Here is a 16,644-nt window from a genome sequence, read left to right as displayed (position 1 = left end):
CCGGCCACGGGGCTCAAACCCGAACCTTCTTGCTGTGAGGCGACAGCGCTAACCACTACACCACCGTGCTGCCCCAGAATAGAATCAGTGTTGTCGAAATTGGAGCTGAATTTGAGGTGCACTGAGGTTTAATTTAATTTTTAAGACCGATTCAAGACAGAGGGCAGAACACTACGCCTTCCACCTGATCATCAGCTAAGACAAAGATAGAGGTGACCTTGAGCAAATCATATTATTTATCAGTGAAGCAGAATACCAGGTCTTAAACAAGTCAATAAAAATATAGCAGGCTCATAGGATGGGGAACAAAACCAGTGGAAAGAAAAAAAGCAAAAGGAAAAATCCTCCCTGTCTTCCATATCATGTCTATATCAGTGTTTACAATCAACAGTGATAGATGCAAAAGATTTATTTTGTGATTAAATTCTGAATTAACATTTTTGGTTTAAACTACTTTGATGTTAATGTTAGTCTATTTTCACACGAATGGTTGCATAGATTACACACCATCTCATTCGACTGTCTGATGATAGCGATGCCAGTGGCTGTTCATATCTACCGGCAGACAGCAATGCAGCAGCACTTTAATCCTTTAGTCTGTCCAGCTCTCTCATCTGTACACTCGGCTCAAACAGATCAAAAGCTTCCAAAGCGTCAACGTTCATGCTAATATCACTCTCAGTGTCATTGTGTTCATCATCTTGTAGATCATAGCCAAGCTGAGTTTCTGCTGTAACTCAGAGCATCTCTGTTGTGTATTGTCTATTGCATGTATTTTTATGACTTTTTTGGCATCATTCTTCATTTACTTACAGAATGTGTGATACTGAGCAGTATACAGTATATTATTCCATCCTCATTCACTGGATATGAGCAATCACAGGCTCTGATTGGCTACTCTACTGCTAGGATATCAGCTCATATACCGTGAGGAGAGAAAAACAAAATGGCAGAGCATTTTGGTGAACCAACTAAGGACAAAATAAAAACTACTCGAAAACAAAACCCCAGAAAAGACAAAAAAGCAACAAAATATGGAATAAAAGTATTTAATGATAAGAACATACCTTTTTTATTTTTGAAGAATTATTATTATCGCATTTTTCATAAATTGCTCCTGTAATTTCGCTGGTTTGTTTACATTCTAAGTGGAAATGATTTTGTCAGACGCTTTGTATAAAGTTTTTATAATAATAATAATAATAATAATAAATAATAAGTTAAATTTATATAGTGCCGTTCTCAATACCCAAGGTCGCTTTGCAATTATAAGGAAAAGGAAGGGAAAAAAGAAAAAAAAAGTCCACCAAATAAAGGTCAGGATGTCATTCCAATGGTGTAGCAGCCACAGTCCCACCAAAAGGTGCACAAAACCAAGTTCCAAACTGCTGGCACAGCTGCCGCGACGCCACCGAGCAACATCACTCGGAACATCACGCCAAGCACAAAAGCACTGCCGCACAGAGCGCTGGACAACCCCGATGTTAAAATGAGCAATGAGCTCACTGCAGTCCATAGCGAGGAGCACAGGTATCACCCACGGCAAACCAAGGCCTGGAGGGAACCGACACCCAAAACTGGGTCTGGAGCTACACCACAACCAGCGGACAAAAAAGTTATTTATCCAATTTGCAAAAAATAAAAATGCTCTGTTTATCAAAATCCAGTGAATGTGGACAGAATAAAACAGTTATTCCACTCAATCTTGTTGTACGTAGCTTATAGCCAACTTGCTGCTACATGCCTCATCAGCGCTCTCTCTCTCTCGCTCTCTCTCTCTCTCTCTCTCTATATATATATATATATATATATATATATATATATATATATATATATATGCGGCATGATCGTGCAGTGGTTAGCGCTGTCACCTCACAGCAAGAAGGTCCGGGTTCGAGCCCCATGGCCTGCGAGGGCCTTCCTGTGTGGAGTTTGCATGTTCTCCCCGTGTCTGCGTGGGTTTCCTCCGGGTGCTCTGGTTTCCCCCACAGTCCAAAGACTGGCAGGTTAGGTTAACTGGTGACTCTAAGGCTACATCCACACGACAACGGCAACGAGATTTTTTTTTTTAAATATCGCGTCCACATGGGCAACGGATCAGTAAAATTTCAGGTACATATGGCAACGCAACGCTTGCTGAAAACGATGCAATACGCATGCCACACCACTACATGCGCTGTAAGACGGTCCCATCGGAGACACCAGAACAATAGAAGAAGTAGACGCATGCGCATAAACCCCTTCTTCTGTAGCATTAGCCACATAAAGTTTTGATTATTAATCAGTAGCGTAAAACGAAAGACGCGGAAAGAGGAATGAATGGGGGTAGATGGAAGCCGGTACGCCAACATTCTGATATCCTCCAGAATTCTTTAATGGTCCGGAATAAATTGAATGCTACACGTTGATGGATTACTTTGTTCTTCTACGCCCTTTTTGAGGAATGTATTGTCGGACTTAAACCAACATCTGAAGAGGTGAGATCACTCCTTTTTTTTTTTTTCCTATGTTTGCTGGCGGGATTGTTTTTGTTTTTGGAAAGCGCACGGGCGGTGCGCAGTTTGGTACTGCTTCTGCAGTGTTTGGACTAAAGACTCTGCCCTAAGGGCTATTCTCTCTCTGTCACTTTGCACCATTACATAATAAATATTCACAGTGAAAATATTTTGTAAGCACGTTTCATGAACCAAGTTATAGGATTTGTTGACAACTCGCATCGAGTTCGTTACACTTCTACCCAGCTTGAAGCACTGACAGTCATGTGGTTGTGACGTCATCGTAAACAAATCCGTTCTACTCATCCAGACGACTTCGCAACGGCGCCGTTGCCAGATTTTTTCACTCTGGAACCCGTTCTCAAAAGATTTCGTTTTGGGGCACCCAAAACGCCGGTGCCGTGTGGACGCCAGGCCAAAACAATAAACAATTTTATCAGATTCACCTGAATCCGTTGCCGTGTGGACAGGGCCTAAATTGACTGTAGGTGTGAATGTGAGTGTGAATGGTTGTCTGTGTCTGTGTGTCAGCCCTGTGATGACCTGGCGACTTGTCCAGGGTGTACCCCGCCTTTCGCCCGTAGTCAGCTGGGATAGGCTCCAGCTTGCCTGCGACCCTGTAGAACAGGATAAAGCGGCTACAGATAATGAGATGATATATATATATATATATATATATATATATATATATATATATATATATATATATAGGGTGGCACAGTGGTGTAGTAGTTAGCGCTGTCGCCTCACAGCAAGAAGGTCCAGGTTCGAGCCCCGTGGCCGGCGAGGGCCTTTCTGTGTGGAGTTTGCATGTTCTCCCCGTGTCTGCATGGGTTTCCTCCGGGTGCTCCGGTTTCCCCCACAGTCCAAAGACATGCAGGTTAGGTTAACTGGTGACTCTAAATTGACCGTAGGTTTGAATGTGAGTGTGAATGGTTGTCTGTGTCTATGTGTCGGCCCTGTGATGACCTGGCGACTTGTCCAGGGTGTACCCTGCCTTTCACCCGTAGTCAGCTGGGATAGGCTCTAGCTTGCCTGCGACCCTGTAGAAGGATAAAGCGGCTAGAGATAATGAGATTTTATATATATATATATATATATATATATATATATATATATATATATGGTGTAGTGGTTAGCGCTGTCACCTCACAGCAAGAAAGTCCTGAGTTCGAGCCCAGTAGCCAATGGGGGCCTTTCTGTGTGAAGTTTGCATGTTCTCCCCGTGTCCATGTGGGTTTCCTCCGGGTGCTCCGGTTTCCCCTACAGTCCAAAGACATGCAGGTTAGGTTAACTGGTGGCTCTAAATTGACCGTAGGTGTAAATGTGAGTGTGAATGGTTGTTTGTCTCTATGTATCAGCCCTGTGATGATCTGGTGACTTGTCCAGGGTGTACCCCACCTCTCACCCATAGTTAGCTGGGATAGGCTCCAGCTTGCCTGCAACCCTGTACAGGATAAGCGGTTACAGATCTATATATCCATCCATCCATCCATTCATCCATCCATTTATATATATATATATATATATATATATATATATATATATATATATATATATATATCCTTCTCATCCCCGGCGGGGGGGTGGTATCCATGTCATCCTCAAGCTCGGGTCCTCTACCAGAGGCCTGGGAGTTTGAAGGTTCTGCGCAGTATCTTCGATGTTCCTAGGACTGCGCTCTTCTGGACTGAGGCTTCAGATGTTGTTCCTGGGATTTGCTGGAGCCACTCTCCCAGTTTGGGGGTTACTGCCCCAAGTGCCCCCACTACCATGGGGACCATGCAGCCCTTGACCTTCCACATCCGTTCCAGCTGCTCTTTCAACCCTTGATACTTCTCAAGTTTCTCATGTTCCTTCTTCCTGATGTTGGCGTCAGCTGGGATCGCCACATCTATCACCACCACCCTCTTCTGCTCTTTGTCCACCACCACTATGTCCGGTTGGTTAGCCAGGATCTGTTTGTCAGTCTGGAAGCTGAAGTCCCACAGAACCTTGGCCCTGTTGTTCTCAGCCACCTTCTGTGGTATTGCCCATTGGGACTTGGGTACTTCTATTCCATACTGGTTGCAGATGTTCCTGTATACTATCCCAGCCACTTGGTTGTGCCTCTCCATGTACGCTGATCCAACTAGCATCTTACACCCTGCTACTATGTGCTGGACTGTTTCAGGGGCTTCTTTGCACAGTCTGCATCTTGGGTCTGATCTACTCTGGTAGATCCTGGCCTCTATGGCTCTTGTGCTTATAGCCTGTTCTTGTGCTGCCATGATTAGTGCCTCTGTGCTGTCTGTCAGTCCTGCATTATCCAGCCACTGGTAGGATTTCTTGATATCAGCCACTTCCTCTATCTGACGGTGGTACATGCCATGTAGGGGTTTGTCCCTCCAGGTTGTCTGTTCCTCCTCCTCCTCTGCACTCTCATCAGGGTTCTGCTGCCTGAGACATTCACTTAGCAGTTCATCCTTTGGGGCCATCTTTCTGATGTATTCTCGGATTTTCGATGTTTCATCCTGGACCGTGGTCTTGATGCTCACTAGCCCTCGGCCTCCCTCTTTCCGCTTAGTGTATAGTCTCAGGGTGCTGGACTTGGGGTGGAACCCTCCATGCATGGTGAGGAGCTTTCTAGTCTTGATATCTGTGGCTTCTATCTCCTCCTTTGGCCAGTTTATGATACCAGTGGGGTATCTGATGACTGGTAGTGCGTACATGTTGATGGCTCGGACCTTGTTCTTACCATTCAGCTGACTTTTCAGGACCTGCCTTACTCTCTGGAGGTATTTGGCTGTGGTTGACTTCCTTGTGGCCTCTTCATGGTTTCCATTAGCCTGTGGGATGCCAAGGTACTTGTAGCTGTCTTGGATATCACCTATGTTGCCCTCTGGTAGGTCAATCCCCTCAGTCCGGACCATCTTGCCTCTCTTTGAGACCATCCGGCCACACTTGTCCAATCCGAATGACATCCCTATGTCATCGCTGTAGATCCGGGTGGTGTGGATCAGCGAGTCTATTTCTCGCTCGTTCCTGGCATACAGCTTGATGTCATCCATGTAGAGCAGGTGGCTGATTGTTGCCCCACTACGGAATCGGTACCTGTAGCCGCTCTTCGTGATGATCTGACTGAGGGGGTTCAGGCCTATGCAGAACAGCAGTGGTGATAGCGCATCTCCTTGGTATATGCCGCACTTGAGGTTGACTTGGGCAATGGGTTTTGAGTTGGCCTCTAGGGTTGTCTTCCACATTTCCATTGAGTTCTGGATGAAGGTCCTTAGGTTCCTGTTGATCTTATACAGTTCCAGACATTCCAGTATCCATGTGTGTGGCATTGAGTCGTAGGCTTTCTTGTAGTCAATCCAGGCAGTGCACAGGTTGGTCTGTCTCTTCTTACAGTCTCGGGCGACTGTTCTATCGACCAGTAGCTGGTGCTTGGCTCCTCTGGTGTTACTGCCAATTCCTTTCTGTGCCTCGCTCATGTATTGAGCCACATGCTTACTCATTTTTGCCGCAATGATGCCTGACAGGGCCTTCCATGTTGTGCAGAGACAGGTAATTGGCTGGTAGTTGGATGGGATGGGTCCCTTCTGGGGGTCCTTCATGATTAGGACTGTCCTGCCTTGGGTTAGCCATTCTGGGTGGGTTCCATCCCTCAGCAGCTGGTTCATCTGTGCTGCTAGGCGTTCATGGAGTGCAGTTAGCTTCTTCAGCCAGTACGTATGGATCATATCGGGGCCTGGTGCTGTCCAGCTCTTCATCTTTGACACTCTTTCTTGGACATCTGCCATTGAGATGGTTACTGGTTCTTGTTCTGGGAGGTTGCTGTGGTCAGCTCTTAGGTCCACTAACCATTGGGCATCGGTGTTGTGTGATGCCTTTCTTTCCCATATGTCTTTCCAGTATTTTTCCACCTCAGCTCTTGGTGGGTCTGACCGGTTGTTGTTCCCCTGCCACTGAGAGTACACCTTGGCTGGTTCAGTGGAGAACAGCTTGTTTATTCTCCTGGCCTCTCCCTCCTTGGTGTATCTCTTCAACCGGGTGGCCAGAGCTGTTAGTCGCTGTTTGGCAGTTTCGAGTGCCTCTGGTATGGAGAGTGAGTTGTACTTCCTGGGTGCCCCTTTATTCACCATGTTCCTTTTCTGTAGTTCAGCTAGCTGGCTAACTTCTCTCCATGCTGCCTTTATCTTGGCCTCTAATCGTCTCTTCCATGGTGGATACTGTTTGTTATGTCCCGAGCCCACCTTGTGTCCAAGCATCTCCATGATTACTGTTGCTGTACTGTGTATCAGCTTGTTGGTCTCAGTGATGGTTCTTGTGGAGATTGTCTTCAGAGCAGCATTCACATCTACTAGTAGATCTTCTGAAGGTACTTGGCAACTCAGCTTCAGTATTCGTCGGGGGCTCCAGGTTTCCAGTTGGGTCACGATCTTCCTTCTCAGGTCAGCAGCTCTTGTGTTGAGGCTGTTAGCTGTTGGGGCTTGGTACCCAATCTCTGGTTGTGGGGATGATGATGACATCTCCCCGCTGACCTGTCTTCCTGGCTCCCCCTTGCCGTAGCATCGTTGTTGTATTTCATTAATCTCTAGTTGTGATAGTAGATTTCGATTACGGATGTTGGAACACTGGGCTAATAGCTGTTTATTTGTTAGCCTTGATTGTGGGTTTCGAAGTATCCAATGGTCCCACATTCGCTGCATGTATCCCCTCTCTCTGGGATTGCTTGTATAGTAGCATTCCAGCAATTCCGTATTTTCTGTCCTCGTCCATCGATGTCTTGTTCCAGTAGCCCATTTCTCATCAGTTTGCCCTGGTTCCCTAGCAACTGACGCAGACCTTGTTGACCCGGGCGACGTCTGAGCCGGTATGACTCTATTGGTTATGTCTTCACTCATTCCTGAGGTAGGCTGATATATCATGAGGGGTTTTTGCCTAAGGACCCTTACTGGATAATGTTTTGCCCCGACCAGAATTCGAACCCCGATCTCCTGCGTCGTAGTCAGTGAGCGTTACCACTGTACTATCCAGCTGAGATATATATATATAAATGCAGCCACATTTATAATAAAGCTGGTGAACATCCCAGAAAACACTATTTCAATTTATATTTCTATATTAGAATACTGCCAGTAAAATGCTTTTTATTAGAACATTCATAAATTTAATATTCACTCATTATCAAGTCAGATGTTTCATGAGCACTTTGCTTTACTGGAAAATTTTTGTTTTTTTCAACTTGGGAAGCTCCACTGTTGCCAAGAAAAAAAAAAGCGTTTTAAAAGCAACCATATTCCTCTCACCTTATGGCCACACCCCATAGATTTACAAGTGGTCGAAAAAAATCAAATGTGAAAGCACCCTTAACAGGAAGTAGAACTCTTTCTATTGGTGCAAAATGGGGACAGTAATTATGAGATGCACTGCACTGCTGGAGCCACACACATCTGTGTCTTTATCTTTCCCTCCCTCCCCCGGGTGCTCATTAGCCGTGAGGATGCCGAAGTCCAATTTCCCGGTAATTGCCATGTCCACCCAACAATATTCACTTCCACATAAAGTGAAATGTGTAAATGCAAAGTACATTTACAATGTACTTGCTTATAATTCACACGTTAATGCACCTCTAACTCAATAAAGCTTTTGAACCATAAAAATCCACAGACAAAGGCATCACAGAGCTTGCATTTATATTCTCTCAGTGTAATAATCATATTTATTCCTCATATTTACCATAATCAAAGGTTAATTCATTCTGATACACATATCACAGTAAATTCATTTATTGCAACACTCTTATAGTCATCATCTTTCCCGTGGTTGTCCTGAATCAAATTTGTTCATTGTTGAAATACTCAATCAGCTTTGCTTTCTTCTCTGTTGTACAGAATTAATTAGATTGGACAAATTAGAATTGCAATTAAACTGCACTGAAGTTCCTCCATCCCTCCCACTGGTCCCTCATCAAGTCTACCAAAGCATCCATTCTTTGAAATTGCATTAAATATGCATTAGAACAACGTCTGGGTGTCTGACTTCCCACATATGCACTTAAAATCATGTCTGCTGTACACTGGGGATGTATTTTGTGACCTTTTGGACAAGGACAAGCCAGAATTTATGCTTCATGTTATACAGATAGATTCTTTTTAATTAATGGAGAAATGTATTATTAAGGGCAGCACGGTGGTGTAGTGGTTAGCGCTGTCGCCTCACAGCAAGAAGGTCCGGGTTCGAGCGCCGTGGCCGGTGAGGGCCTTTCTGTGTGGAGTTTGCATGTTCTCCCCGTGTCCGCGTGGGTTTCTTCTGGGTGCTCCGGTTTCCCCCACAGTCCAAAGACATGCAGGTTAGGTTAACTGGCGACTCTAACTTGACCGTAGGTGTGAATGTGAGTGTGAATGGTTGTCTGTGTCTGTGTCAGCCCTGTGATGACCTGGCGACTTGTCCAGGGTGTACCCCGCCTTTCGCCCGTAGTCAGCTGGGATAGGCTCCAGCTTGCCTGCGACCCTGTAGAACAGGATAAAGCGGCTAGAGATAATGAGATGAGATATATTATTAAGGGCGGCACAGTGGTGTAGTGGTTAGCACTGTCGCCTCACAGCAAGAAGGTTCTGGGTTCAAGCCCAGTGACTAATGGAGGCCTTTCTATGTAGAGTTTGCATGTTCTCCCCGTGTTTGCGTGGATTTCCTCTGGTTTCCCCCACAGTCCAAAGACATGTAGGTTAGGTTAACTGGTGACTCCAAATTGACCGTAGGTGTGAATGTGAATGTGAGTGTGAATGGTTGTTTGTCTCTATGTGCCAGCCCTGTGATGACCTGGTGACTTGTCCAGGGTGTACCCCACCTCTCACCCATAGTCAGCTGGGATAGGCTCCAGCTTGCCCACGGCCCTGCACAGGATAAGCTGCTACAGATGATAGATGGATGGATTAATAACGTTTCGAAAACTGACCCCAGTATCCATTGTTGTTTTATTCTTTGTACTTGTATATATTGAAGCAGGAATGTTTATCATAGGCATGGGTGCAAAGGTTAGACATGGCTTTCTTGTTTCATGTGACAGTTTTTTGTCTGAGCTTCTCTTGGTCCCTGAATGACTGCAAGCATTCCGTCAGCATTACAGGTTCAAACCAAGCAACATAGCTAACACGGTGAGAGGAAGGGTTATGAATTAAAGCCTTTTTTATGACTTGGTTTCTCATGAATGAATCCGTTCTCTGTTATTACAGTATTATCCTTGTACATTTTGGTAAAGCATGTGTTCCTTTTATTTCACAGGTTGGTTGTGCAGTTTATTCAATTATGTACTCACTCAGCCTGATAATGACCAAATGCTAGCCAACAGCTCATTTAGAATAAAAAGCAGCCAGTAATAACACTAGGTTTGTGGTGTTAAAAGAGACCAGTCATTTTCCTCCCTTTTCTGAATCCCCTCTTTGGGCAATCAAACAATTGAAAACCACTACCAGCTCATAAAGATAGTAATTATAAAAATAGGCAGCAGACCAGAACAGCGACCCTGTAAAGAGAGTTCAAGTGCACTTTCAGCTGAACCATTTGGGTTCATCCCAATGTTTTGCCAGCTAGAGCATAAGCAAACCATTAAGGATTTTCACTGACTATATTCAAAATGCCTGGAAGATCATTCTCTGTTAAATAGTCTGTCCTTTGCATATGTTCCACTCTGAAAGATTCTCTTACCGTCGCTGTTGACACACTGCACTTGGGGGTTCTGTGTTCCAGGTCCACACTCTTTGTCATTGTCAGGAATGCATTCTTCCAGCTTCAGCAGCAGCCAGTCGTAACAGCTGGGCTCCTCACAGGGTATGGCCTCTGTCAGGTGAGGGCAGCTTCCCGTTCCACCTGTGGGCTCGTTTAACACTTTCCTCTTCCTCAGTTTGAAACCTAAAAGCCATAAAGACAGGCACATGTAGAAGAATTAGTAATTAAGGACATTGGGACATATTTATACTGAATGATTTAAGTTTAAAAAGTCTACGATAAGGAGAGTATGGCCATGGTTTGAAGGATAAACTGACCATTTGGTACTTTTACAGTTCACTTTAAGTAAAAGCTGTTCCTCATTGTATCCATTAAAAAAAATAACAGTTTTTGAGATAAGTAGTGTGTCTGTCAAAGATACTGTCTCATCTCATGTCCTCCATACAGAAGAAAAACAAAAAAACTCTTCATGGAGTTGTAAAGGATGGGAGGCATGGTGGTATAATGGTTAGCACTGCTGCTTCACAGCAAGAAGGTCCTGGGTTTGAGCTCAGGGGCCAACAGGGGCCTTTCTGTGTGGAGTTTGCATGTTCTCCCTGTGCCTGCATGGGTTTCCTCCCACAGTCCAAAGACATACAGGTTAGGCTAATTGGCTACTCTCAATTGCCCATAGGTGTGAATGTGATTGTGAATGGTGGTTTCCCAAACCCAGAAATGGGAGGGTCATGGCAGGAAGGGCATCGGGCATAAAACTATGCTCCAATTAATATGACGTGGATCACAAGGGTCCACACAGACCCTGACCTAGCAACAAAGCTGGACAAGGAAGAAGAAGAAGAAGTTTTAAAGGGATAATATGATCAATAGTGTTATATTTACTTTTGCCAAACTCCACACCATGACATAACTCCAGCACAACTCTCAGCAACCCTGCACTTACATCTGAGGTCTGAATACCAAGTACACAATATTGACATTGACTGTTTATTATTACATGTGCGTAACTCAGCTCTACATACAGCTCCAAGAAAGGATCAAAAGTATATTTAACCATTTTTTTTAAAGAAGCCACGCCAACCTATTCACACAAAGAATGGTCCACATTCTTTTCCACCCCCATTTTCCCTCTGTGTCAGAGGGAGTGGAGAGAACATGCTATCTGCCATCTCTCCCAACCAGAAAGAATGGACGGATGGATAATGGTGGCATTGTCAAGATTCGAACTCACAATCTGCTAATGACACAGCAAATGCTTTTCTGTTGCACCATTCTGGAATGACTACTACAGCTAGTGACACTTTATTGGAATCATAAAGTATCTGCAGAGAAAACTGTGGAAATTCCAGGAAACATCCCGACTCATTATAGCAGCTTTGCTGGAATTCCATCATCCAAAATAAGAGCTTTAAGGACCAGGAGATGGTCCAAGGTCACCTACATTGTCCCCCAGCCCCCCATTTCTGCAGGCTCCAAATCTAATTCATACTACTGTTTCAGCCTGATAAGAAGATCCACAGGGGGTCATAGGGGGCCTGCAGGGCTGAACCGGTCACAGTGTCTCTCTCTGATTGTTTCTGTAAAGGTGACATCCTGTTCCACTTGTCCATCATTTATTTATTTACTTGCATGTCTTGCTTCATTCTGCAATTTCCTCTGTATCATTTGTACAATAATGCATGCAAATTTGGGGTTATATCGTTTCTACTCTTGCAGATAAGTAACCAACTGATCCCTTGGCGATAAATAATGGTAATTTAATTCAGTTCTCTCCATCTGCCTATTTTTTAGCCACACGAGCTCACTGTGCTGGGGGGAAAAAGGAATATTGGAGGAAACCGTGCCACATGCTGCTAATCAGATCTAAACAGCATGATTGTGATTGTGTGTGTGTTGTTGGAGGTTGAGACATTGTGCTGATTCCAAGTAAAGAATGAGGGATTCTTCGAGAATCTGTGCTCACTAATGTTCCCAAGGATTTAATGAGCACCGAGAGTCACGACCCTGCAAAAATCTCAACTAGTCACATGGCTCCCAACAACAAATTTATCACAAACCATCAAAGTAAACATTTACTGTAGGTGTGTTTGACGGACAATTGCAAGATCATCTCCGGCGTCGAGAAAAACATTAAATGATCTGTAAGCTGATGTGTGTTTACTGAGGTAAGACTGCAGGCTGCCAACGTGTGAGTGAAACATAAGCCCCCGTGTCTCCTTTAGCCCACAGCTTCCTGCATAATGAACTCAGCCCTGAGCACTGGAGCATGCTGGCAGCCGTATGTTCGACACAGAACACAGAGTGGGCGTTGAAGAATCAGAACAAGCTACATGAACGATGACAGAATTTATCATTAAGATCCATGAGAAGAGAACTTCCTTTCATTCTATCAGTTTGAGCCGCTTCATTAGGGAAGAGTAAATATACATTAAATATGGCACACAGGTCACAAAGCTCTCTGTCAGAGCCAAGAAAAAGCTACAAACCACTTTCCTCATGTGTCCAATTATCAGGCTTTGTCTTCCATAAAGGATGTACAAAAAAAGAAAAAAAAAAGAAAGGAACCCCATTTACTGTTTCTGTTTGGAGCCATTCTACCATCTGTCTTGTACTTCTTTTGACACCAGTCCTTTATTTTTTTTTTCCCCTGCTGTCTCCTTCTGCTCTAAAGTAGCTCATAAGCTTTTGTGGAAATGCATTATCCCTTCTAGCAGCGGTAGATAAGCTCACACTGCACTGATGGAGAGATGGAAAGATGATGCACACTGAGTTCAGACATGGAGGGTTTTATCACTCACAAGGTGTTAAATGCTGAGGAGCAAACTCCTGACTCTACTACGAAGAACATTGTGAATTTCATAAAACATCTACAGGCTGTCCTGAACCAACCTCTCAACTGATTCTCATTAGAATCTATAATTATTGGATAGTATTCATTATTCTATCCACATTCACTGGATATGTGCAATCACACACTCTGATTGGCTACTACTAGCCAATCAGTAGTAGCCAAACTAGGATATCAGCTCATATACCGTGAGTAGAGAAAAACAAAATGGTGGCGCGTGTTGCTGAACCAACTGAGGATGAAATAAAAACTCAACTCGAAAACAAAACCCAAAAAAAAAAAACCAAAAAAAAACAAAATATAGAATGAAAGTATTTGATCCTGGGGCAGCACGGTGGTGTAGTGGTTAGCACTGTTGCCTCACAGCAAGAAGGTCCGGGTTCGAGCCCCGTGGCCGGCGAGGGCCTTTCTGTGCGGAGTTTGCATGTTCTCCCTGTGTCCGCGTGGGTTTCCTCCGGGTGCTCCAGTTTCCCCCACAGTCCAAAGACATGCAGGTTAGGTTAACTGGTGACTCTAAATTGACCGTGAATGTGAATGGTTGTCTGTGTCTATGTGTCAGCCCTGTGATGACCTGGCGACTTGTCCAGGGTGTACCCCGCCTTTCGCCCGTAGTCAGCTGGGATAGGCTCCAGCTTGCCTGCGACCCTGTAGAACAGGATAAAGCGGCTACAGATAATGAGATGAGATGAGTATTTGATCCTAAGAATTTATCTTTTTTATTTTTCAATAGTTATTATTATTATCGCATTTTTCACAAATTATTCCTGTCATTTCGCCAGTTTGTTTAGATTCTAAGTGGAAATTATTTTGTCGGACGTTTTGTATAGTTTTTATTGATCGATTTTCCAAAAAAATTAAAATAAAAATGCTCTGTTTCTCAAAATCCAGTGAATGTGGATAAAATAAAACAGTTATTCTACTCAATCTCGTCGTACATGGCTTATAGCTATCGGCTCATGTACAACTCGATTTTGTGTAATAAACTGTTAATACACTATGGAATAGTGTATTGGTTCCTAATGATAGCATAGTGCTGTTGAAACCTTGAGTCTGATTGGTCAGAAGGTGTTGATTAATTTTCCACAGCAGCAGTTCTAACAACAGTGAGGGCTGTACTGTGCTCGTTATAATATGTGACTGTTTCTATAGTAACAGCTAATTCACAAGGACTTGTATGGTGGATGCTCCAGAATAATCTGAAGTTAATAATAATTGGATTAATACATATGTTTTTTTATTTAACAAAGTAATATACGATCATGGTTTGACGTGACGAAGTTTTCTGTCAGGAAATGTTTGTTTAACATTTATGGAAGGAGCGTCCAGTGTCAGTGCTTCTTTGTCAGAAGTCCTTTTTACACAAAGATCCAGCAATATTGCCATTAAGAAGAACCCTCAGTATGCTAGCTTTGGACCAAACAAAGCCGGCATAAAGCTGCCACAGTGTGTTTTTACATAGCATTTCGGCAATCCGGAACCAGACATGTGACTTGTAACATAATGGAGCGTCTGCATCTATGGTGATGTGTAACATACTGTGTGTTGGAAATATGAATACTCCAGGCATACCAGTATTATATTCAAAACAATAATGAGTGGTAAGATGCTTTAGCTAGCTGTGCACAATTATCCCACTCTTCAAACACAATTTACTGAGCAATGTGTTTGTCCATCCATTCCATCCATCGATTATCCATAGCTGCTTATCCTGTGCAGGGTTGCAGACAAGCTGGAAACTATCCCAGCTGACTATGGGCGAGAGGCAGGGTACACCCTGGACAAGTCACCAGATCATCACAGGGCTGACACATATGGCCCTTTTCCACTACCCTTTTTCAGCTCACTTCAGCTCGCTTCAGCTCACTTCACCCCGACATGGCTCGCGTTTCGACTACCTCAGAGCAGCACGACTCAGCTCGCTTCAGCCCTGCTCAGCACCCAAAACGCGCATGGTTTTGGAGTGAGGCTGAAGCGAGCCAAACCGAGCTGAGTGGGGCTAGGGGCGTGAGGAGACACTCCCCTGTGCACTGATTGGTGAGGAGGAGTGTCCTCACATGCCCACACACGCCCCGCGAGCACGCTGGGATCTGTAAACACTGTAAACCCGGAAGAAGAAGAATTACGAATTACAAGAATTTCTGAAGCCTTATGCGCCTCGCCTCATCTATACGCTCTTGCCAGTATCTGTTGGCGTTGTTGGTGACAACAAGCCACAGCACCAAGACCAGCAACACTAACGACTCCATGTCCTTCATGTTTATTGTTTACTATCCGGGTTGTGAGACTACCGCTTAAAAGCTCACTGATGTCACTGTTTGCCCCGCCTAACGACATCACGTGACGTCCACCCACTTTCGTTAACTCCACCCAATGTGTCCACCCACTTCCAGCCAGCACGGTTCAGCGCGGTTGTAGTCGAAATGCAACTCCAACAGCCCCGCTCAGCTCGACTCAGCCCAACTCAGCACCGCACGGCTCAGCCCAACTCAGCCGCGTTGGTAGTGGAAAAGCGGCATTAGAGACAAACAACTATTCACACTCGCATTCACACCTACGGTCAATTTAGAGCCACCAATTAGCCTAACCTGCATGTCTTTGGACTGTGGGGGAAACTGGAGCACCCAGAGGAAACCCAAGCAGACATGGGGAGAACATGCAAACTCCACACAGAAAGGCCCTCGTCAGCCTCTGGGCTCGAACCCAGAACCTTCTTGCTGTGAGGCATCAGTGTGAACACACCCTCAATGTGTTTGTGTGATCAGTTGGAAAAGAAAGCAAAGTGGGAAGAGATTAGAGGCAGAAAGGCACACGAATCTTAGACACCGTACAGTAGACAAAGACATTTGAATTTCCATTGGTGTCGGAAAGAAGAATGTCAATGTCAAAAACGTCACACCCCTGTCCCGTAATACCGGCTGTTCCTTTTACACGGATGTCGACTCAGGCTCTATTACTACCAATCATTCTGGTTTGGAGGTGGAAAAAAATGACCCCCGTTCTATATTCAGACCTTTTACACAGAACAGCGAGACTGAAAAAAGGCACAACATTCCTGCCTTGAACAGGCTGTGTAAAAGGGGACGGTGTTTCAGGATGGTGTTTCTCTGTAACATGAAAAACTGTGGGGGTTTTTAACTTCAAGAAAAAAGAGAGGCTGAAAAATGAATATCTCTTACAAGGTACACTACCATTCAAAAGTTTGGGGTCACCCAGACAGTTTTGTGTTTTCCATGAAAAGTCACACTTTTATTTACCACCATAAGTTGTAAAATGAATAGAAAATATAGTCAAGACATTTTTCTGGCCATTTTGAGCATTTAATCGACCCCACAAATGTGATGCTCCAGAAACTCAATCTGCTCAAAGGAAGGCCAGTTTTATAGCTTCTCTAAAGAGCTCAACTGTTTTCAGCTGTGCTAACATGATTGTACAAGGGTTTTCTAATCATCCATTAGCCTTCTGAGGCAATGAGCAAACACATTGTACCATTAGAACACTGGAGTGAGAGTTGCTGGAAATGGGCCTCTATACACCTATGGAGATATTGCACCAAAAACCAGACATTTGCAGCTAGAATAGTCATTTACCACATTA

General features: G+C 44.3%; 1 protein-coding gene across 1 annotated transcript in view; it reads right to left on the bottom strand.

The window, feature by feature from the left end:
* Positions 1 to 16,644, bottom strand: part of thsd7aa (thrombospondin, type I, domain containing 7Aa) — a 292,211-nt gene that overhangs the window by 114,145 nt on the left and 161,422 nt on the right. The window contains exon 6 of the mRNA XM_060904722.1: positions 10,185 to 10,388. Coding sequence (XP_060760705.1) covers positions 10,185 to 10,388 — 204 coding nt within the window. The remainder of the gene's footprint in view (positions 1 to 10,184; positions 10,389 to 16,644) is intronic.

The sequence above is a fragment of the Neoarius graeffei genome, chromosome 22 (genome assembly GCF_027579695.1).
Source record: "Neoarius graeffei isolate fNeoGra1 chromosome 22, fNeoGra1.pri, whole genome shotgun sequence".
NCBI classification, from domain to species: Eukaryota; Metazoa; Chordata; class Actinopteri; order Siluriformes; family Ariidae; genus Neoarius; species Neoarius graeffei.
Note: the sequence above shows the minus strand (reverse complement) of the source record. Positions and strands in the feature narration are given on the sequence as shown.